The sequence below is a fragment of the Carassius carassius genome, chromosome 29 (assembly GCF_963082965.1).
Source record: "Carassius carassius chromosome 29, fCarCar2.1, whole genome shotgun sequence".
Lineage (NCBI taxonomy): Eukaryota > Metazoa > Chordata > Actinopteri > Cypriniformes > Cyprinidae > Carassius > Carassius carassius.
Genome location: NC_081783.1, coordinates 29,855,133 through 29,877,257, shown reverse-complemented (window position 1 = coordinate 29,877,257; position 22,125 = coordinate 29,855,133). Strand labels below are relative to the sequence as shown.

At 38.7% G+C, this 22,125-nt stretch overlaps 1 protein-coding gene across 1 annotated transcript; it reads left to right on the top strand.

Moving 5' to 3' along the window:
- The first annotated feature begins 1,957 nt into the window (after positions 1 to 1,957).
- znf711 (zinc finger protein 711) lies at positions 1,958 to 13,503 on the top strand. The gene is made up of 7 exons (XM_059516566.1): positions 1,958 to 2,065; positions 5,290 to 5,643; positions 6,874 to 7,032; positions 7,898 to 8,035; positions 8,131 to 8,268; positions 9,105 to 9,236; positions 12,240 to 13,503. Exons 1-7 carry the CDS (start codon positions 1,990 to 1,992, stop codon positions 13,415 to 13,417), a joined length of 2,175 nt encoding a protein of 724 aa, XP_059372549.1. The 5' UTR covers positions 1,958 to 1,989; the 3' UTR covers positions 13,418 to 13,503.
- The last annotated feature ends 8,622 nt before the right edge of the window (positions 13,504 to 22,125 follow it).

Genomic DNA, 22,125 nt, shown 5'->3' with positions numbered 1-22,125 from the left:
GACAGGATAAGGAACGAGTGCATCAGAGTTTTAGACTAGACAGGAGAAGGGATGGGAAAAGATCTGGGCACAGTTTTTCCAGAACTTTGTGCCAAGTTAAAGCGGTGTCGAGCTGTTTTAGATGTTTTTTTAGATGTATTATGGTGCCCGAACCCGTATGACTTTGAACTTATGAACTTTGAACTTATTTACGGCAGTGTCGGCCCAGATCCGGGCCGAATGGACTAACACTATATTGCTGTCTGGGAATACTTACTTAAATATAATTAATATTTTATTGCTTTTGCGTTAATAGTTTGAAGAGAAAAAAAAAATTGGTCGGTCTTAACGCAAATTTACAATCGGCAAGTCGGTCGGACTAAAAGCAAAAAAAAATAAAAAAATTGAGTCGTTCCTAAATTGACAGGGTCGGTCGGGTTACGGCAAACAAGAATATTTTTAAGGATGGCCTTATAACTGTCAGTGATGCGCGGGTTGATCCAAAATGATCTCCCGGTCACCCGCGGTTACGAGTCATCCAAAAATATTTTTAATGATATTCGGGTCGCGGTCGGTCAGGTCCTTTGAAATAAAGATGCCAATTAAACCTTTGTAATTTATATAGTACTATACACGATTTTGAAATATATAGGCATACACTTTATTGGCTGAATAACTGGCGCGAATAGTGACCACCTGTCCCGCTTTACATTGTACAGCAATTTTACCCTTTGTCGCGCCTCACGCAAATTGAGCATCTGTCCCGCTTTTTCATTCGACCCTGCCTAATAAATACACGGATACGTCCATAGGCGTACTGTTAACTTATGTCCAATAATTCAGAGGAGACCAATAAAAGCGCTAGTCGATAGGCTGATTCGTACGTCAATCAAACTGTTGACGCGCGCGCTGTTCGGTTAATGGCCACGAAAAAGAGAAGATGCTCTTTTAATAGCGGATGGACCGCAGCATACTCTTGGTTAAGACCTGTAGATGGCGAAGCAGAGAGAGCAGTTTTTCTGTGGGACATGGAGGAGAATATGACGTGATGCGACATGGTGCATGTGAGTACCACAGAAAAAAGCACATCATCAAGAAACATGCAAATCAGTGCAATCGTTTTACAATAAACCAAATGACCCACAGGCTGACAAAGTTTGGGCAGCGGAAGTGACGAGCGTTTATCATGCCGTACATCACACACATTCATATCGTTCGACTGCAGGAACAAGTTATAGCTCCAGTCATTGTTCCAGATTCTGAAATAGCTAAGTAAAAAGCTGTAGAAACTTTGGGTGATATTTTTGGTCAGGTAGTGTCTTAATCTTGTAGTCGGTGGGTTTAAAAGGAAGTATAGGCTATATATTACAGAAAGCTTGAAATGTCTACTTTTAAACGAACATATTCAACCCAAAATAAACGGGCTACTCTCTGAATATGTAATCCATATGAAATGTGCATTTCTCTGGTGTTCATGGCGAGTCCTCGTCGTCAACTTCATCACAGCAGCGACACCAGATTATTACTAAACAATTAGATGTCTCCTTGCTAATTTAGACACATGCATAATCATCACTTTAACCGATTCTTTGTGGCAAGCCATACGACAGTTCGTTTTGCTGCCATGCTTGTATGCATTGATCTATGTTTTAGGATATAATTTTTCTCTCCAAATTTTATATTTGCAAACAAACAATAATTTGTAATTAAAACCTCCCTGAGGTTGTCTTTAAATGGCATGAAATATTTCCTTCTGTGTTTGTCTCTTTCAGACACTTTCCTCCCAGATGTCAGATTCACAGCCGTGTTTAATGTTCGTGAAGGTTTTACATGAAGGGAGCCGCTGTCAGATGTGAAGGTGTGTTAAATAGCAAGCGTTTGCTCTCACGGAAGAGATGATTCATTATTAATGAACTGTGCTGTGTTTTAAATGAACATTTGTAGCTCAGCGCCGTGCTTGATGTGTGTTAGTTCTCTGTGTGTTGTAGTGTTGTGGAGCGCGCTCAGATCATGGATCAAGGTGGAGGGATCCTGGAGCTTCACAAGGATCTCAACATGCCCCATACCATGATTATGCCAGATTTTGGTAAGGAACCATCAGCGAAATAGTGAGTCGATTAATTAGCACTGCACTGAATGATGATTTTATATGTTTGTTTATTTGTTTGTGATTTAACATGATTAAAAGTTTAATCAGGGAACTACACGAACCTTTTCCACTGGTGGCACTTGCACGACGAACTTTCTCAGTCACTGGCGCAAAACATGATTTGGTCGCACAAATCTTTTATAGTAAGCCGCTCTGGATAATAATGAAACTGTATTGCATACAGATGTGCTTTTTATTTGACTTGCCATCTTTTAAACCACATGTCTTGTTTTATTTCTTCCAGTACACTCAGTGCAGGGGTCTCTTAACCCAGGGCCGCAGCGGGGGTGAGAGGGGCCCTGGTGCAGGTCCTACAGGGGGTCCTGTCTGAAATGGTTTAATATTTACTGTATGTTCGATCCATTTATTCGTAGGTGTCCAGAAACTAATTTAAAACAGCGCTGCATAGTCTTCACTGTAAAATAACATACACAGTCAAACCAAACTGTATTCAGACACATTTCTCACATTATCACAGTTTATTTGCTGCAGTTTAGAAATTGGTAATAAAATATGACAGAACTAATACCTCTTGATAATGTCAGATAACTTTGATAGAAAGATAATGGAATCAACCAAAGCTTCAGACAGCTGTCAGTATGACAATATTCACACAAATATCAATACTTTGTTGAACAGTTCCCAAGCAAGCAATGCTTAATCTGGTTCAGTCTGTGGTGTGAAAACATTGCATTCGCAATTAAAGAAAGAAACACTTAAGCAAAACATGGTCAGGTCCCTAATTTATTTATTTTTGTATCAATTTCACTGGTGCTCTACAGCATGAAGAATTTTTGGGTATAATATTTCACAGTTCACTGTATTTTGCTATACTCACATAAATGAACTAGTGTCCTGCACCCATCAGTAAAACTATATAATCAATTATATCTGATTTTTGGATTGACTTTGGATAAATTCTTGTTAAAACTACAAAGTAATTCAGTCAAGAGCAGTGAGTGATTTACTTTCATCTTCCTACAGTAAAGACACTGACAGCAGAGCTAGTAAATTAGGCACCGTCTCTTTAAGAGACAAACGCATCCATTATAATGATACACATCCCATTTCTTTCTCAACTCTTTACGTTCACTTAAGACATAACCACATACTTTTTCGAACACACTTTCCAAGACGGGTATTTCGACATATTTTGTTTGTATTTGTTGTCGGTGCATAAGCAAGAAGACTTTGAGATGCGTCTCTGCTTGTGTCCTGAACACCAGAACACTGCGCTGCTGAATTGAGCTCTTTCACATCCTTTTCTGTTTGTTTAAACTGTGATTTGTATTTGTTGGTTCAGGTGCACGAGCACGTCCTGAAGGAGAGCTGGGTTCAGTGTTGCTGTCTGTGAGACGTCTCTCTCTCTCTCTCCGCACCGAACACAGAGCGAGTCACCACATGCTCAGTTCAGAGACAACTCGATATGTTGAATGCTCAGAGCACGTTACAAAACAAATTCTTAAAATTCACATTTCTGTTTTAATAAATGCTCATAGTAAATCATGGCATATTGCCTAAAACATAAGGTAGGTACAAAAATAATCAGTGATACATTTGTAACCTCAAAACAATTAGCGTCGCAATGTCATTTCAAAAGGTTGCATATGCGACCAGTTTGGTGGCAGTGTAGTTCCCTGCACAGTTAGTATTTTGATGGGTGTAAATAAACAGTTTATTTGATTTCAGCTATTTTATGTGCATTTTGTTTTGCTCTCGTTAAACTGTGCTGTGTCCAGAAGCACACACACTGGCCGTCACTTAAAGGATTCGCTCACCCAAAAATGAAAATTGTCATAATTTACAAATAATGGTGCTCTCTCTTTTAATAACAATTGTGTTTTATTACAGGAGTGGCTCTGCTAAATTGTTCCACGAGTCACTCCTGAAATTGCAATGATTGACGAAGATCTGCTATGACTGGACGCTTTTGTTGTAATAGTTATTTTACAATGATCCAAAAGCACAACATCAGGGAGTGGAAATGGCACATGAGGTAAAGAGTAATCCTCTGCTGCCATCTGCTGGTTAGAGATGTACACGCATGTCTTTTTCATTTGAAAAGTGTTTGTTTTCCACCATGTGGCAGAAATCATCCACTTAAGCTTGGCACCTTTTCATCTTATTTCCGTGAGTGAAAATGAGAAATGCTGATCCTCTTTAAAGTGATCATCTTGGAAAATAAATAAATAAACTAGTGTTTAAAATATTATGTGTTTAAAAGTATACTTAACTTCTCTGTGCAGTCCAAACATCCCAAGTGTTATAACAACCGAAATTGGGATTGGGAGTCACATCTTTGTCACCTTTTTGTTTTTCAAGTGTGCATCTCTGTCTGAGAGGTTTCTGTTTCTAGATTTAATATCCATGTAATCTTGTAGCTATCATGTCTCTTCACATGACGTGGTTTGAACTGATCAGTACACATGGATTCTTGTGTACTGCCACCTTTATGATTTTTTAAAGTTTTGGTAACCTTTATTTTCAGTAGAGAGAAAGAAACCTTTCATGTATGATTAAAAAATATCTTCATTTGTGTTTCTAAGATTAACCTTATGGGTTTGGAAGGACATGAGTGTGAGTAAATGATGACAGGACTTTAGAAAGAAACACCTCAGTATTCATCAACCATACAGTCAAACCAAAATATATTCATATACCTTTCTCACATTATCTCAGTTTATTCACTAGAGTTTAGAAACTGTTTATAAAATATGAGAAGAACTCCGAGTTAAACTGTGTCAGAACAAATTCATCTTGATAATGTCAGGTAACTTTGATAGAAAGGTGTGTGATGGATTCGGTTGAATAGCAGCCAGCTGTTAAATTTAAGAGCAAAATTAGATGATACCAGTTTAGCTCAAACAGTTCCCAAGCAATGCTTCATTTTGTTCAGTCTTTGGTATAAAAAGATCTCATTAGCAATTAAAGAAAAAACACTTAACTAAAACATGGTGAGGTCAAAGTGCTCCCAAACTTTGATCAGTTTTACTGCGTGTCCACTGTATGAAGAATGTTTGGGTATAATACTGTATGTCCCAGCTCACTTTATTTAGCTCTCCTCACTGCTGTGAATGAACCACAGTGTCCTGCACCCACTAGTAGAATGAAATATCAAATGTGAGATCTGGAGTCAGAGTAATGTTTGTGTTGTGATGCAGGGATGGGAGGCCTGGCCCACATCGACGGCGAGCACATCGTGGTGTCAGTGCCGGAGGCCGTGATGGTGACGGACGAGGGCATCATGCTGGAGGCTGAGGTGGTGGAGGGACCTGACATCCTGGGGGCCGAGGTGGCCATCCAAGAGGCTCTGGGCGGCACGGCTGACCTGGTGGAGGAGACGGTGCCCGATCAGGTGTTTGTGGCTGAGCTCATGTCTCCTCACGTTCAGAGCCCGCTGGACCACGAGCTGGTGACCGCAGAGGTCATGGTGACGGACACAGAGACGGTCATTAAAGCAGTGGATGAAGAGGAGGATGTGAAGAGCACTTCGGAGGACTACCTCATGATCTCCTGTGAGTCTGCTGTTGCATGGATTGATGGATCAGGGCTGATGGAAAAGTTGAAAAATAAAAAAAATTAGTTAGGGGTGCAATGCAAATTTTTCTGATTTTGTTGTAGCTTAACAAGGGAAAATAAGGACACATTGAAGCACAATAATTTAATTTAACAGAATGCAAAGCAGTGCAAGGATAGTTTCCGCACTGAGTCTATTTTTTGCTTCGCTGCAAGCGCTGAATTAATGCAACAGCGCATTGTCTGCTGTAAATATGAACATGGATTGACACAAATGTGGAAATTACATCGTAAATGCATAGAATTAAAGTCTCCTGTGTTTTACAGTCAGCACACAGGCTATGGTTTTCTGGCTAGGTTTAAAGGAAAAGAGCACTTTTAGAGAAACCAGGCACTCGTGGAGGTAAGAAAACAAATTCTTTATGAACCGCTGGAAGGATTATAATAAAGATTTAAAAGCAAAAGAAAAGGCAGCAGAGCTGACAGTTTGAGTCAGTAGTAAGTTTTCATTTAGAATGTGATAATGAAGTAGTTTAAATGTTTTGCCACTTGCTTGTGCATCTTAATATATAAATCTAGAAGTTAATGCAAATGTAAAAAGCATTGAATAATGTGTTTCTTACACTTATTGTGTTTAAACGCGTCTATGAAAGATTGTATTAGCTACTGCACTCTGTGTAAAAAAAAAAAATCGGTTGTTTTAATCATCAGACATTCTAAAACAGAATTTGGTAACAATTAAAAAATATGGTGAGGAAAAAATAAAATAATGTATAATTGATGTGAAAATGTGTAAGTTTCATGATTTGAATTAATTAGACATGCTTTTTGATAAATACTTTATTTTAACTATTAAAAAGGAGTCGAGAAAAAAAAAATTGAAAAAACGGAATCCAGAAGAATTAATTAAAAACCGAAACAAAAAAAAACAATCGGAATTTAGGAAAAGTAAACCTGATTTCATAGGGCCCTGCTGCAGTGTCATTGCATCATAAGGTGGTAACAGCTTCTCATCTGTCTTTGTTTTTCCACAAATAACTGGAAGAAATGAGTAAGTTTGTTATAGACTACTGTGTAAGTTAGGCTCTTTTAGAAATTGTATTAAATACATATTCCAGTTCATACACCCCTATTTTCAGTCACAGATGCAGTGAAATGCTTGCATTGTGGAGCCCTGTGGATGGATTGATTGGATCCACAGCAGTGTTTGATGTGTGTCTTCTGTGCAGTGGATGAGGTTGGGGAAAAGCTAGACATTGGAGACGCACCTTTAAAGATCACTGCAGACGTGGACCACGATGACGAGAGCTCGAAAGAGGATGAGTTCAGCTCCGAGGTCATTAAAGTTTACATCTTTAAGGCAGATGGAGATGAAGATGTGGAAATAGGTAAGGAACACATTTCACATCAGTACTTCAAGCTGATTGCATTAGGGCTGCAACAGATGATTATTTTGATTATCGATTAATCTAACAATTATTACAACGATTAATCGACTAATTGTTGATTATTTCACTTATGAAGTGGTATTTTCCTCCACTAAAAATAAGATTTTATAACTGAAAACCAAGTTGTAATTCAAACTGAAAGTGACACTGACTCTGGTTTTTCATGTTTAATAATTTAAGGCTGCTTGATTTAAGGATCTCTACTGCATAAAGTACCATTAAAAAAATTGTCATCCGATGCTTTCTTAACTGCTGTTTTCTCACTGCTGTTAGATCTTATTGTGTTTATTTTGTTTTTGAGAGCAAAGCACAGCATTTGTTTACATATTCATCCAAACGCAGCTTAGCAGCTTCTGGTTCTTCTGCGTTTGCTCTGAAGCGCTGTCTTCTTCTCTTGAATTGCATCCAGGAGAGCTGAGTTACAATCTTCGATACAGCGCCACACTGGTCAAACCACATTATTGCAAGCTCTTATATTAGCTCATATGAGATCAAATGACTACTCAACAACAGAAATATGTCAACAATTTTTTTATTGTCGATAATGTCGGCTAATCGTTTCAGCCCAGGATTCCATACTGCTGCTTGCTACTTAGTTCAGGAATCAGGTGCTGTTTGACAGGCTTTGAGGCTCTGGATTACAGCTAATATGTTGTAAATAGTGTTCAGTTTATTGCACAGAGAGATCGTTTCGCTTCATAATACCTCCTCATATCATCAGGAGCCACAGGGATTCATTTTGTGTTTCCTGTATAAGCTCTTTTGACTCAAAGTGACAGTAATGACTCTGTGGGTTGAGTTGTAGGCAGCACAGAGGTGGTGGAGGAGAGTGATTTCCCCAATGGGCACGCAGCGCTGGAGCCGGCCGCTTCAGGAAGACTGACCAGAGAGAAGATGGTCTACATGGCTGTAAAGGACACCAGCCAAGGACACGAGGACATCAGTGAGTTCTCCATCTCTCTTTAAGAAGAGTAACAGGCACATGCCTCACCTCAGAGATGTGAGTTATGTTTATGCTGTTCTCTGTCCTGAATGTAGACTGCTCAGAGATGACTGACCAGGTGTATATGGAGGTCATTGTTGGGGAGGAGGAAGCTCCTGCTATCACTGAAGCACAGCTGGAGGACGCACCGGTCAACAAGACCTTTGTTCCTGCTGCCTGGGCCACTGCTTACGGTCCTTCACTTTATTTATATTGCAGGAGAGATAGAAATTGCTTTATATGAATAGTTAATCAAAGTGACTAAATTCTAACTGAACTCTGTGTAGCGTGATAGTATCACACTCTAGTAAGGTACTCCAAATATGACCATGTTTGTGATAGTTCAGGGTAAGGTTTCAGCAGAATCCTTTTGACTAAATTACTGGTGAATGTCGAGAAAATACTTAAGTTAAAATTTCAATAATATAACAATAAATTGCATGGTTCTCCGGTGATGGTTAATGGTCACATGACATTACAGGAAAAGTATTTTGTTTAGTTATTGTCTTATATTGATTGTTTTTATATTAAGTATTTAAAATCTTATATATTTTTTACAGTATATTTTATAATCATTAATTTAAAATCACAAAATAATATACTGCTAATTTATACATTTTATTTTATTTTGAGGATCTTCATTTTTAATCTTTCCAAAATACAAACAACTAAGCCTTTTTTTTTATTTAGACTAAAAAAAGCAAGCAAACAGAATTCATATTTTCTTTGACTTTGAAGCCTTACTTTAAAGTGAAAGCAGCACATCAGACTGAATCACATTCTTTTGCAATTCGATGTATTTATTGCAATCTTATTTATTAATTTAAATGTAACATTTTTACCACTGAATTATTAGGTTTGCAAACTCACAACTTGGAAACCCTGCAATAACTGATGACAGAGTTTTGGCTCACAGTCACGATCGCTCATCTAACTTAACACTTATAGAAATATTCTCCTTTCCTTTTAGTGCTTTTATAGCGTGTACATGTCCAATCCAAACTGCTTACCAGGCATGGCTTTCCCACAGGAAGCAGTCTTGAAAGTAAGAACGGTGCAGCCACTCCCTACCTGCAGATCTCTGACAGCATCAGCACAAGCAGAGCACTTAAACAAAAGATCAGGAAGAAGAGGAGAGGAGAGACACGCCAGTGCCAGACAGGTATGATCCGCTGCTAGTGCCTGTACATGAACAACAACAACTTGTTCTTTTCCCTTCCCATGTTTACCACACACAGTAAGAGATGCGATTAAAAACGAAAGATAATAAAATAAACCTGCGAAATTAGAAGATTTAGGAAAAGAAACCGGCAAACCAGAACAAAGCCACATAAACGAATGCTATATCTCGAACATTTTACAGTGAACCTATTATTCCTCTAATAAAGAAAGCTTTTATACCACACGTGTCATAATCAGAGCTTATCATTTGTAAATAAATAACTGCTGGATTCAAAACTGCAATTAATAGGCGCTGTGACCGACACTGATTAATACGTTTTCCCGGAGCATTCAGTGATTTCATTCACAAGTTTCTGCATGGACCTAGCTAAGGCACAGGTTCTCAAGCCCTGGGACATAACGGGATGCTTTAAGGAAAATGTACAGCCTATATAAGTAATAGGCCTAACATAAAAATAACAATTTCTTTTCATAATTGTTTTTTTGCAAATATGCCAAATACATCTGACTTAAATAATTAAGATAACTGATTTAAAACAGAAGTGTGGCGCTCCATAAACAAGTTCACAGAAAAAAAGGATGACAATGCATTCAGTTTGTTTACTTTATTTTATAAAAGCACAAATCTTCTGTTTTTATTGTTAGTGTGCACAAATGAAAGTAAACTATTTATTTATTTTTTTTGTCACGCGCCGGGGCCTGGTGCACACGTATATTCTAGCGATTCAAACTTACACTGCAGTCTGTTTATTATCAAAATAAAATACAGTCAACTGAACATTTAAAAGGTTACACTGGTCAGTTTAAATAGACTGTATACCGGTCCTTTCTGCTGTTATGAAGAGGATGATCTTTTCCGTCTATATGCGAATGCTTGTTAAGTACAAGCCTAGTTTACATTTATAAATAATAGGTTAACATTCAAATACATTGTGAAAATAGCAAAACAAACAAAAAAGGGGTCAAGAAGGGGTCATCGGATGCTCATTTTCCACAAGTCAAGTCACCTTTATTTATATACGCTTACATAGCACAAAACAGATTGCAAAGCAACTGAACAACATTCATTAGGAAAACAGTGTCAATAATGCAAAAATGATAGTTAAAGGCAGTTCATCATTGGATTCAGTTATGTCATCTCTGTTCAGTTAAATAGTGTCTGTGCATTTATTTGCAATCAAGTCAACGATATCGCTGTAGATGAAGTGACCCCAACTGGGAGAAACCAGGCTCAGTTGGGGGGCCAGTTCCCCTTTGACCAGACGAAACCAGTAGTTGTTAAAGTCGCTATGATTCTTTAGGGTCTTCATAAAAAATTTATATAGCATAAAACAAATATTCTTTCAGTATCTAAGAGTGCTTTAAGTATCCGAAAGTTCACAGATAATTGTAGTCATGGGTTTTTCATTTTTGCTCAATATTATTGCTGTTTGATTATTACTGATGAGATCATAGACAGTGGCAGCTTTAATAGGCTGCATTCTAGGGCTGTCAAAAAATAATACGAATTTGGAATATTCGTCAAATTGAAAATAAAAATCCACATTCGAATGCAAAAACGTTGCATGGATTCACATTCACATTCCGTGCTCCGTTCTGTCCTGCACCCAGCAGCATCTGCACAGCTTTCAGAAGAGCCACTTCTGTCTCATCATTCACCTCGTGCGTGCGCTGTTGTACGCGCACCGTCTGCACGGTCTGAAAAATTGCCTGCACGCGGGCGGAGTGCATGACTGTCCGCTAGCCCTCTTGATGACGCAAATGACATAATGCGAGGTGTATTTTGGCCTTGGTCAGTGGTGCACAAGATGCTTTGATGATATTCTTTCAAAATATTGCGGAAAAAGAGAACATCAATGTGGAGAAGATCTTGTTTACATCAAAACTGAAACCAAGCCGTTCACACAGAACGCTTATTTCGCATGTTTCTAGAGGAACATCTTCTATCCCCGTTGCACTCGCGTCTTGCACAAGAGAGCCGCATGTTTAGAAAGCCATGTAAAGTGAATGTAAATTTTACTTTTTAAAAACACATCTCGAGACTTTATGGTGTTTCTTTCCCCCCAATCCCACTGCATCTCATGTTTTTAAATGAAAAATATACTCTGTGTGATTGGCTTTCACCCCTTTGTATTAAACTATGCATGCACACATGATGCTGTTTTGTTACTATAATTGGTTTATAAACATTCTTTTAAACATTCACTTCACAGTCATGTATTCTAATGCTTTCAATAAACGTGCAGTAATATTTTGCTCAGTGCGCCCTCTTGTGGCCTCAGGAGAGAAAACAAAAGCTTTTCTTCACCCTAACTGAAATTATGCATTTTAAATATGAATATAATTAGAATTTTGATAATATATAAGTATACAATTTGAATTTAGTTCTTCAGCCATTTTGACAGCCCTACTGCATTCACACTAATGCACAGATCTGTTTCAACATATCCGATCTTTTGTCCTGTTCTGAAAGCATAACTAACTGTTTACACATTAATTTCGGATCATAAAAGTATTTGGAGTTGCAAGTGCATTTAATCGCAGCCGCGAGCTTCAGGACGTGAAGGTCTGTCAGTACATGACAGTTTAATGCAGCTAATACATACTGCTTTCTAAACGGCATCAATAATATCAGATTTAATCAGATTACAAATAGAAAGTGCATTTTTAATACTCGCGTGACAAGCACATATGTGAATGACGTCAGTAGGCTATAATCAGTTATGGTCTGTTACTGCATTGATGCAGAATCGTCCACATCTGCATTATGATGGAAAGATTAATTTCAACACTCCTAGTGTACACACAGCCAACACACATTTCACTTCAAACACCACGTAAAAGTAAATTTTGCATCCGATGATCCCTTTGATGGTGAAGTTGACCCCCTCAGTCTGGTCCTAAAGCCTCCTCAAAAATGCATGTTTTTTCTTGTTGGATATCCTGTCTCACAACAGAAGTCCATGCTCTCTTTCTGTTTCAGCTGTGATCATCGGTCCAGACGGCCAGCCCCTGACCGTCTACCCCTGCCACATCTGCGGCAAGAAGTTCAAATCACGCGGTTTCCTGAAGCGCCACATGAAGAATCACCCAGACCACATTTTCAAGAAGAAGTACCAGTGCACCGACTGCGACTTCACCACCAACAAGAAGGTGAGTTTCCACAACCACCTGGAGAGCCACAAGCTGATCATCAAGAGCGAGAAGATCCCGGAGTACACCGAGTACACGCGGCACTATCACGAGGCCAGCCCGCTCAGCTCCAACAAGCTCATCCTGCGAGACAAGGAGCCCAAGCTGCACAAGTGCAAGTACTGCGAGTACGAGACGGCCGAGCAGGGCCTCCTCAACCGCCACCTGCTGGCTGTGCACAGCAAAAACTTCGCTCACGTCTGCGTCGAGTGCGCCAAGGGCTTCCGGCACCCATCGGAGCTCAAGAAGCACATGCGGACGCACACGGGCGAGAAGCCCTACCATTGCGAGCACTGCGACTTCCACTGTGCTGACCAGTCCAATCTAAAGACTCACATAAAGAGCAAACACGCCACTGACCTGCCCTTCAAGTGCGGCCACTGCCCGCAGGCCTTCGCCGACGACAAGGAGCTCCAGAGGCACACGGAGATCTTCCAGGGCCATAAGACTCACCAGTGTCCACACTGCGAACACAAGAGCACCAACTCCAGCGACCTGAAGCGGCACATCATCTCGGTGCACACCAAAGACTTCCCGCACAAGTGCGACGTCTGCGAGAAGGGCTTCCACAGACCCTCCGAACTGAAGAAGCACGCAGAAACGCACAAGGGGAATAAAGTGCACCAGTGCAGGCACTGCGAGTTTAAGACGTCGGACCCCTTCGCGCTCAGCCGACACATTCTGTCCGTTCACACCAAGGACTTGCCGTTTAAGTGCAAGCGGTGCAAGCGCGGATTCAGGCATCAGAACGAACTGAAGAAGCACATGAAGACGCACAGCGGTCGCAAGGTCTATCAGTGCCAATACTGCGAGTACAACACTACAGACGCTTCGGGATTCAAACGGCACGTCATATCCATCCACACTAAAGACTATCCGCACAGGTGTGACTATTGCAAGAAGGGTTTCAGACGGCCGTCGGAAAAGAACCAACACATAATGCGGCATCACAAAGAAACCCTGCTATAACGCTCTTTCTTTCTGCTCCATGTGTGATTTACAGCCCTCTTATTTAATGCAGTGTTTGTCAGCTTCAGTTCTCAGACCCACTGCTCTGCACATTTGTCTCTCTTATTTAACACACTTGATACAGACCGTCAGTTCGTTTAGGAGAGAGATCCATGAACTGAACTGAGTGTGTCTGAAAAGAGAAACACACAAAATGTGCAGAGCAGTGGGTCCCGAGGACTGAAGCGGAGAACCACTGATTTAATGTGTAAAGAAACATTAGTCACAGAACAGTATGGTCTTGGTCAAGATGATCATGTCACACCTCTCACCGTCTTTAAAGAAAACAGGGATGCCTATATTTTTATACTTTGCTTAAATTCTGTTAGCAAGTCGTATCCTCTATATTAAAGGAATAGATCACCCAGAAATGAAAATGTACTCGCCCTTGTGTTCTCTAGAGGATAAAAGACGTTTCACAGAACGTTCTTTCATTAACTAATAGCATCTACTGACAACTGTCCGTCAGGCTTCAAAAAGGATGAAAAAGCACCATAGTGAATAGACTTTGTGCACTTTTTGTGTTCATTTTGGACTTTGAGAGCTGGTCACTGTAAACTTTTAAATGGGAAAAGCATTGCAGTGATTTTGTGCTCCATGGAAGAAAATGACATGGGTTTATAATGACATTTATGGGTGATATATTCCTGGTCTGAGCATCATCACAGACCTTATTCAGGATAGACAGCATATTTTACTGCACCTTACCGTTTTATACCCATCATGATGTTACTTTGAGCAGTACTGTTGTGGTATCTGAAACCGTACGATTTAAACCAGAGCATTTTCTCTAAGACCCCGGTGTCTTCGGCGTTCCTCACTTTTGTGAATACCGCTACCAAATTCAGTGTTTGTGTAAAATGAAACGTTAACAACACGGTGAACGTGCACATACTGCCAATCGTTTCTGAGCTCTCGAGTCATGCCTTACATGTATTTTTATTTTATTTTTTTGCACTGAATTGAGTAAGTATGAATCGATTGTGAATATTTTTAACAAGTTTCAGTTACGCTATAATAGATGTATACATTAACAAATGCAAATCACATTAAGAGCACCTTTTGCTTTTATAATGTCACTTTGAGTTATTTATTTTTTACGTAGACACGACATCCTTCAGCCCCTTCCCAGCAGTACTTGCGTGTAAAAGACCTCAGCGACTCTTGTTTATCTGTGTAGCTATGACTGTGGCTCTCATATAGGGTGGATTTGGAGGGGCCGTCATGTTTTTGTCAGACTTCCTAATCTGTAATGCTCACAACAACGTCATCATGTGTTAAAACCTTCGTTATAAGCTCTGTCTCTGAAGAGAAAGTATTTTAAGACATCGCAATGAAATCGAAAGAGTGGGTGATTTAAAATTGAACCGCTTTAAAAGGTTTAGTCCACAATAATTCAGATTCCTAGAAATTACAAGACGCCTCTTCTAATGGTTCATCATCTGAACAGATGGAAATCTCACTCAAGTTACAGCGTAAATGGATGTAGTAGGTTTTGCTTTATTCGTAGTTGAATTGGTTGAATGAAACGTAAGCCAGTGGTCTAGATATTGGTGTGTTTGTTACAGTTGTGGTTGGAGACTAACATTCTTCATGCAAAATAAAATTCATGCATTTCAGTTATTTTCTGAAAGGGGGACTACTGGTAAGAAGGAATCAAAATAAATATTTCTTTCAAAAAGCTTTTTTTTGTTTTCAGAAATAGTTTCACACTCAGGTATTTCCTTTAGCAAATAGCACTTTTCAGATGTAAGAAATTAACACGACCTAAATAAATAATTCAAGGAAAATCATTTTAATCCGCTTATAAGTGTTGTATTATGCCATTAAAGTGGGTAATAACACATACTGTATGCTGTTACTGTGTGCGTCCCTAGTTCAGTGTTAGGGCACTCATCAAGGGCTTTCTCAATCACACAATCACTCTGCTACATTAAGTCCCTAAAAATCCCACAATCCACCACAAAAAGCAGGATGCTCACTTTGTTCCCTTAACAGACATGTTGATAAACAAAGCTTACTCAATAAATATCATAACATTCTGCAGGTCTCCAAATGTCTCATTCACCCTTCCTCAAACTGAATAAAACAGTCAAAAATCTCCCATGCACTGGAAAACAATGAACCTCTCCCTCACTATTTGTGTCTTGTATCTAAACATCCTTAAATCCAGATGCATTTACTTGAAATGCCAATTTAACACAAGAAGTCATGTTTTCAGGAGCCTATGCTTTAAATGAGAATAAACATGTCAGTGGGGTATGGAGCTTGTTCTCCCTTTGAATTAAGCTCATATTCCTGAGCCCATTGGCTGGTGCTCGTTCTAGATTAATCAAACTCTGATTTGATCAGTTTCTCATAAAACAAGATTTAAGACAAAAGAGAGCATTTTTCTTCAGTGTGATCGGAAATCAGAGTAAAAGTTGTTTTCATGTTCTAGTGGTTGGGAGCAGAGCTATTCAAGCCTTAAGCCATTTTTTGTTCCAGTTAATTAAAAAGTAATCAAGATCAGTTGGAAGTTGTATTTTCAAACTTTGAAGCGTTGCTACGAGGGATTTTGCAAGACTTTTACATTTAGAGTTCCTATTGATATTTTGTGTTCCATTCGATAATTTATAATTACAATTCAGCTAAAATACTGCAGGAACATTTAACAGAACAAAAGCTTTTTCATAATGAACTGTAAGCTGCATAAAAATCAGTCGTGTCTGGTGTAGGAACGTGAGTATGTGGCCATGCCACTGGAGATCGAGTCCGGTGTCACCGTGTGTGTGTGAGTTAATGTGCATGACCAACAGATTCAGCAGCTGTAGAGACGCTCCTTGAGTGCTTCTTAAGTTTAAACATGCTCTGTACTCCCAACACATGACTGGTCAATGTTTCCAATTTGAGGTTTGTACATAATCTGAAAGCTGGATAGAGAAGCTTTCCATCGATGTATGGTTTGATAGGATAGGACAGAGATACAACTATTTGAAAATCTGGGCCCGTATTCACAAAACATCGTAAGGCTAAAAGTAGTCATATCTTGCTAGATTAAGGAGAAATTCTTAAAAGTAATGGGTGTGTCGGTCTTAAATGTAGGTTTTTCTCTAGGAGTGTTTCACAAAGCTTTGAAGGTCTCAAACTATTTCCTGAATCTGTGAAAGGTTAGGAGCTGGGAAGAGGAGTCCTGAGTCACTAAGACCAAGCCACAAACGATCCTAAAATAGCTGTTGCTGCCTGCAATCTGCCTTGAACTGTAAACATTGTCGAAATATTTGATCATAATGAGCTTTTATAAAGACACCGCCTTTGGTTGCTTCAGATTTTCCTTTGATTATATCCTTGTTTCATTAACCAGTTGGGCAATGTTCTTGCCTCCAGTTTTCTTTTAGGTTTGCATGTCTTAACATCAGCCAGGATTATTTTACTCTTGTTATTTAAAAGGCTGTGTTTATATGAATATTCACTAATTATGAGAAGCATACGTGTAGGAGGCTGACAATTAGCTGACTTTGATACCCTGCATTTTAAAATCTTTATTTGAATATGCCAATTATCAGTTTTATTTTTAAATATTTATTTGAATATGGCAACATAACACTGTGCTCTGCAATATTTCTATGAATAAATCTCTGACAGAGACTATCAGCCAATCACTGTGGGCATAGTTTATAAGCATGCTGACACCATCCGTAGCAAAGTTTGCCTCTGCGCTAAAACTTTTACTGCTATTTAGGAGAACTCTTAGTGATCCGTTAAAATGTTTTGTGAATACGGGCCCTGGAAACTGTGGGTACAAACAAACAAACATTTTTTTTTGTATTTACAGTAAAGAAATTACAAAATATATTCATGGAGCATGATCTTTATTTGAAATCCTAATGATTTTTGCCATAAAAAAAAAATCGATCATTTTGACCCATACAATGTGTTTTTGCCTATTGCTACAAATGGTGCATCTAAAAAAAAATTGAATATCATGGAAAGGTTTTTTTTTTTAATTTAATTTTAAAAACTTTCCTTATATTCTATATTCATTGCACTCATTCATTGCATTCATTGCGTTTTTTGTTTTAATTCTGATTGTTATGACTTGACTTAGCTTAGGAAAATTTAAAATGATCTCAAACTTTTTTCTCAAAGATCAATAAAAAAAAAAAAGATTTAGAAAACACAAATGTTCAAGCAGTTTAATTATGCCCTCAATACTTGGTCGGGGCTCCTTTTGCATGAATCACTTCTTCAGTGCTGCGTGGCATGGAGGCGATCAGTCTGAGACACTGCTGAGGCGTTAATGAAGCACAGGTTGCTTTGATAGCGGACTTCAGCTCCTCTGTATTGTTTGCCAGATGTAAATTATCTTCCTCTTCACAACACCCTATAGATTCTCTGTGAGGTTCAGGTCAGGCATGTTGGCTGGCCAGTGAAGCACAGTGATATCATGGTCATCAAAACACCTGGAAGTGGTTTTGGCTCTACTGGCAGGTGCTAAAGTCCTGCTGCAAAATGAAGTCAGCATCTCCATAAAGCTTATCAGCAGACGGAAGCATAAAGTGCTCCAAAATCCCCTGGTAGATGGCTGCATTGACTTCGGACTTGATAAAACACAATGGAGCAACACCAGCAGACGTCACGACACCCAAATCATCTCTGACTTCAGAAACTTCACACTGGACTTTGGATTCTGTGCTTCTCCAGACTTCCTCCAGACCTTGATTTAAAAATTTACTTTCATCTGAAAAGACGAAAGAAGACTTTTTTTCTGGTTCAGGAGTGGTTTGGTCCTATGAATGTGACAGCTGTAGCTCTTTTCCTGAAGAGGTCTGAGTGTGGTGACTCTTGATGTGCTGACTCCAGCTTCAGTCCACTCCTTTTGAAGCTCTCCCAAGTTCTTGAATCAGCTTATCCTGACAATGTGGTTATCCCTTTTGCTTGTGCACCTTTTCCTACCACACTTTTTCCTTTGTCAACTTTCTATGAATATATTTTGATACAGCACTCTGTGAACAGCCAGCCCTTTCAGCTAGGGATGCACCGAAATGAAAATTCTTGACCGAAAAAGAGAAAACCAAGGCCGAAACACCGAAATAAATTATGCCAATTATTAGTACCACTGCATTTATTGCTATGACCGTGTATTAACTTTACTAAAATTAAGACATTGCAATTTCATAAATTAATATTAAAGTTTCAAAGATAATTACAATTACATAAATTATAAAAAACATAAAAATACATAATTACAAATTATGCAAATATTTATTAAGCACATTGCAACAATGCACAGTATAAAATAAAATTCAAACTAAAAATGTATCCCACTCATGTGTATATTAAATAATAATGTACAGGCCTACTGGCCTGCAGAAAGGTTTTAAAATTAACTGTTCTCTCATAAAAACAAAGTGCATTTAGGTGAAGTGCATTTTAATTTTTTCTCTGTAGGACTAGAAAGTGCATTACTTCTCCAGTAGGCAAGACTGTTATCACTTCTGGGGATGGGGACTTCAGACAGATAACCATCTAGCTGTTGAGCAGTTGAGCTTGTCTTCTGCCTGACATTTGAGAAATATTTGAGAGAGTGTATTTAAATAGGGCCAGGGCATAAATAAACATTTTTATCAAATTAAAGCAGAAATCTAGCAGAAAAATGGCTACAATCTGATATTATGTATGTATATGTGTGTGTGTGTGTGTGTGTGTGTGTGTATATATATATAATGTCACATATATAGTAGCCTGAGAACAAAATAGTCAACGTATTATTATTATTAGAGGCACTTTCTTGCAGAATTCCACTGAACACATCAGACACCGAGGGTGCATGCATGCCCCTCATCTGGTGCAGAGACGAGTCTTTTTTTCTGCGCTCTGATCTCAGTCTCCTGCGCTTGCCGCTTCTCTGTCTTCACATCCAGCGCATCCAGCGTGGCCTGGATCATTTCTCATGCGCGCTGCCTTATTTCCGCATCCAAGTAATGGTCTTTATAACGTGGATCAAGCACATTAGCGATGAAGTGCAGAGGATCCGAATAGATCTCAGTGAGACGTGTGCTAACAGACTCTATAAGACTGTACTTTTCTTTGTTTTCACTTCGTGGTCCGTCTTAATCTCTTTGTTAGGAGACGCTTTAGTGCTGCGAATAAAGGAAGAGAGAGAATGTTCTCACTGGTGTGGAGTGAATGTCGCGGGGAGCTCGTGGTCTGCGCTATGCAGGTGCACGTGCAGGTCGCGGTTTCTGTTTGCGTCATCACAACATTTCGGCCGTGTTGTTTCGGTGATAAAAGTCTTTCGGCCAAAAATTTTCAGTGGCCGAATATTCGGTGCATCCCTACTTTCAGCAATGACCTTCTGTGCTTAACCTCCTTTGGAGGGTGTTGATGATCGTCTTCTGGACATCTGTCAAGTCAATAGGCTAAATAAAATTTTTTGAGATACTGAATTTTACATTTTCCTAAGCTGTAAGTCATAACCATCAGAAATAAAACAGACTCTTGAAATATTTCAGTTTGTGTGTAATGAATCTAGAATACAAGAAAGCTAGCTTTTTTAATTAATTAATGCACCTGTGTATCTGTGAAATCTAGTTTTGTTGTCCAGGGTCACATTTATGTATTTGCATAAACTTCATCCCAACCTTAAGGGGGTAATATGATTCGATTTAAATGTTTCCTTTCTCTTTGGAGTGTTACAAGCTCTTGGTGCATAAAGAAGATCTGTAAAGTTGCAAAGACTAAAGTCTCAAATCTAAAGAGATATTCTTTGTCAAAGTTAAGACTCGTCCACAACCCCCAAAACAGCTCGTTCAAACACGCCCCCAACCTCTCTACGTCACTACGTGGGAAGATTTGCGTAATGCTGGCCAAATGTTCACGCAAAGAAAGAAGGCATGGTTTCAGTAACACAGTGTTGAAGCAGTCATGTCAGGCAGATGTGTGTGTATCTAGGAGAAAGAAGAAACACTTTATTTGTTCTTCTGAAAGTAGATGCATTTAGGAATCTTTAAGATTACTTACAACAGAACAGCAATGCATTTTATGGACGATTGTTTCGTGAACCTAGGAGAGGAGGTCAATCTGACTTTGCTACGACAATCTGGCGTTTCTGAATCAGCTACTGTAAGTATGTTTTGTTATTAGTTTAAGTATTTGCTATTGAATGTTCAAATGCTGAGTTTTGCACGTTGTGTGTGTGAGAGAGCAAGAGAGAGCGAGACAGGGTCACACAGTGGAGTCAGCTCTTAACCGTCCGTGGCTTGTGTTCTGCAAACACATACGAGCTTCATCACTGTCTGTCATGTGACTCTGTTCCTCTTTCAGGATTGAACTGATGGTAAAACTAAGGACATTATTAACTGTCTTTACATTTATTTTGTAAGATGAATCTCATGATTATGGAAAAGGGAGTTACGTTTCTGACGAGTGCTTGCTGTTTTCGGCCAATCACAATGCACTGGGTCAGTTGGCCAATCAGAGCAGACTGTGCTTGTCAGAAGGAGGGGCTTTGAAGAAAACAAGGTGTTTGAGAGAGGCGGGGCATAGAGGAGCTACAATAATATACAATATTTTAAAAATAATGTTTACATAATGTAATTTTGTTACTACAAATAATGGTCTTTAAAAAGAATCATATGACCTCTTTAATAATCTCTGAAGAGTTACATTATATCAGTGTATCAATATTTATTTACTTATTTATTTCTAAACACAAGGTGGTCAAATGAGACACGATATTAAGTGGTATCTTCTGAATTGTACTGGAAAAATATTAGAGAATAAAAAAAAGGTCTTGCTACAGTGTATCAAAACATTCCTTGTCACTATTGCGCCTATTTGAGGTTTATTTACTGAAACTAACAAAATCCAGGTGTTAAACTGCACTTAAAAGTTTTCAAAAACTCCCTAAACCTCACATCAAATGAATAAGACCGCTCACATGAGATTTCATTTGACCTGCAGAACCTCATTCTCTGAATGATAAGCCCAAAAAATAAAACCATGTGAAGTGAGGCATCAACATAAAAGTATACGATAACACTTTATTTTAAGATGTCCTCATTACACAATATACTGTATGTTCTTACTATTAAAATAATTATAAATTATGCATAATTACATGCAACTAACCCTAAGATAAACCCTAATCCAAACCCTATAGTGGTACATGTAGTTAATTATATATAATATAACTCTGTGATTAAATGTATTATTACACTGTAACATGGACACCTTAAAATAAAACCATGCATATATTTAAGTGTAGCCAACAATATATTTAATACCACACCAAATAAAACTGGAACTGCTTTTGTATTGAATTTCTGGTTTGTATTTTACACACAGTTTTTTCCATCAGTAAATTAATTTTTTAATTTTCATTTTTTTGGGCCAAGCGTATTGGTTTCATAGCCCCTATACAAATGCTGCACTGTTAGTTAAGTTGCTTTTCAAGGTTAGCTGTTAGCCACAGTACTATATTGTTGTCATATCATGTACTCGTCATGGGAGATTTAATGGTCAAACTAATTTTTGCCTTACCCCCCTTATCTTCTCTCCTGGACTTACTGTCATTGGGTCCACCATAAATATATATAAATATATATATATCTAAACAGTACCTGAGGAGATTGTGCAGACACCGGTCAGAAATCTGAAGCTTTGTAATAGCTTTGATTCGGACCTCG

Excerpts from the sequence above, each read along its gene's own strand:
- znf711 (XM_059516566.1), top strand. The coding sequence starts at position 1,990 with ATGGATCAAGGTGGAGGGATCCTGGAGCTTCACAAGGATCTCAACATG. Across the intron at positions 2,066-5,289 it reads CATGATTATGCCAGATTTTG|GGATGGGAGGCCTGGCCCAC; the intron begins GTAAGGAACCAT and ends GTTGTGATGCAG. Across the intron at positions 8,036-8,130 it reads CCAAGGACACGAGGACATCA|ACTGCTCAGAGATGACTGAC; the intron begins GTGAGTTCTCCA and ends TCCTGAATGTAG.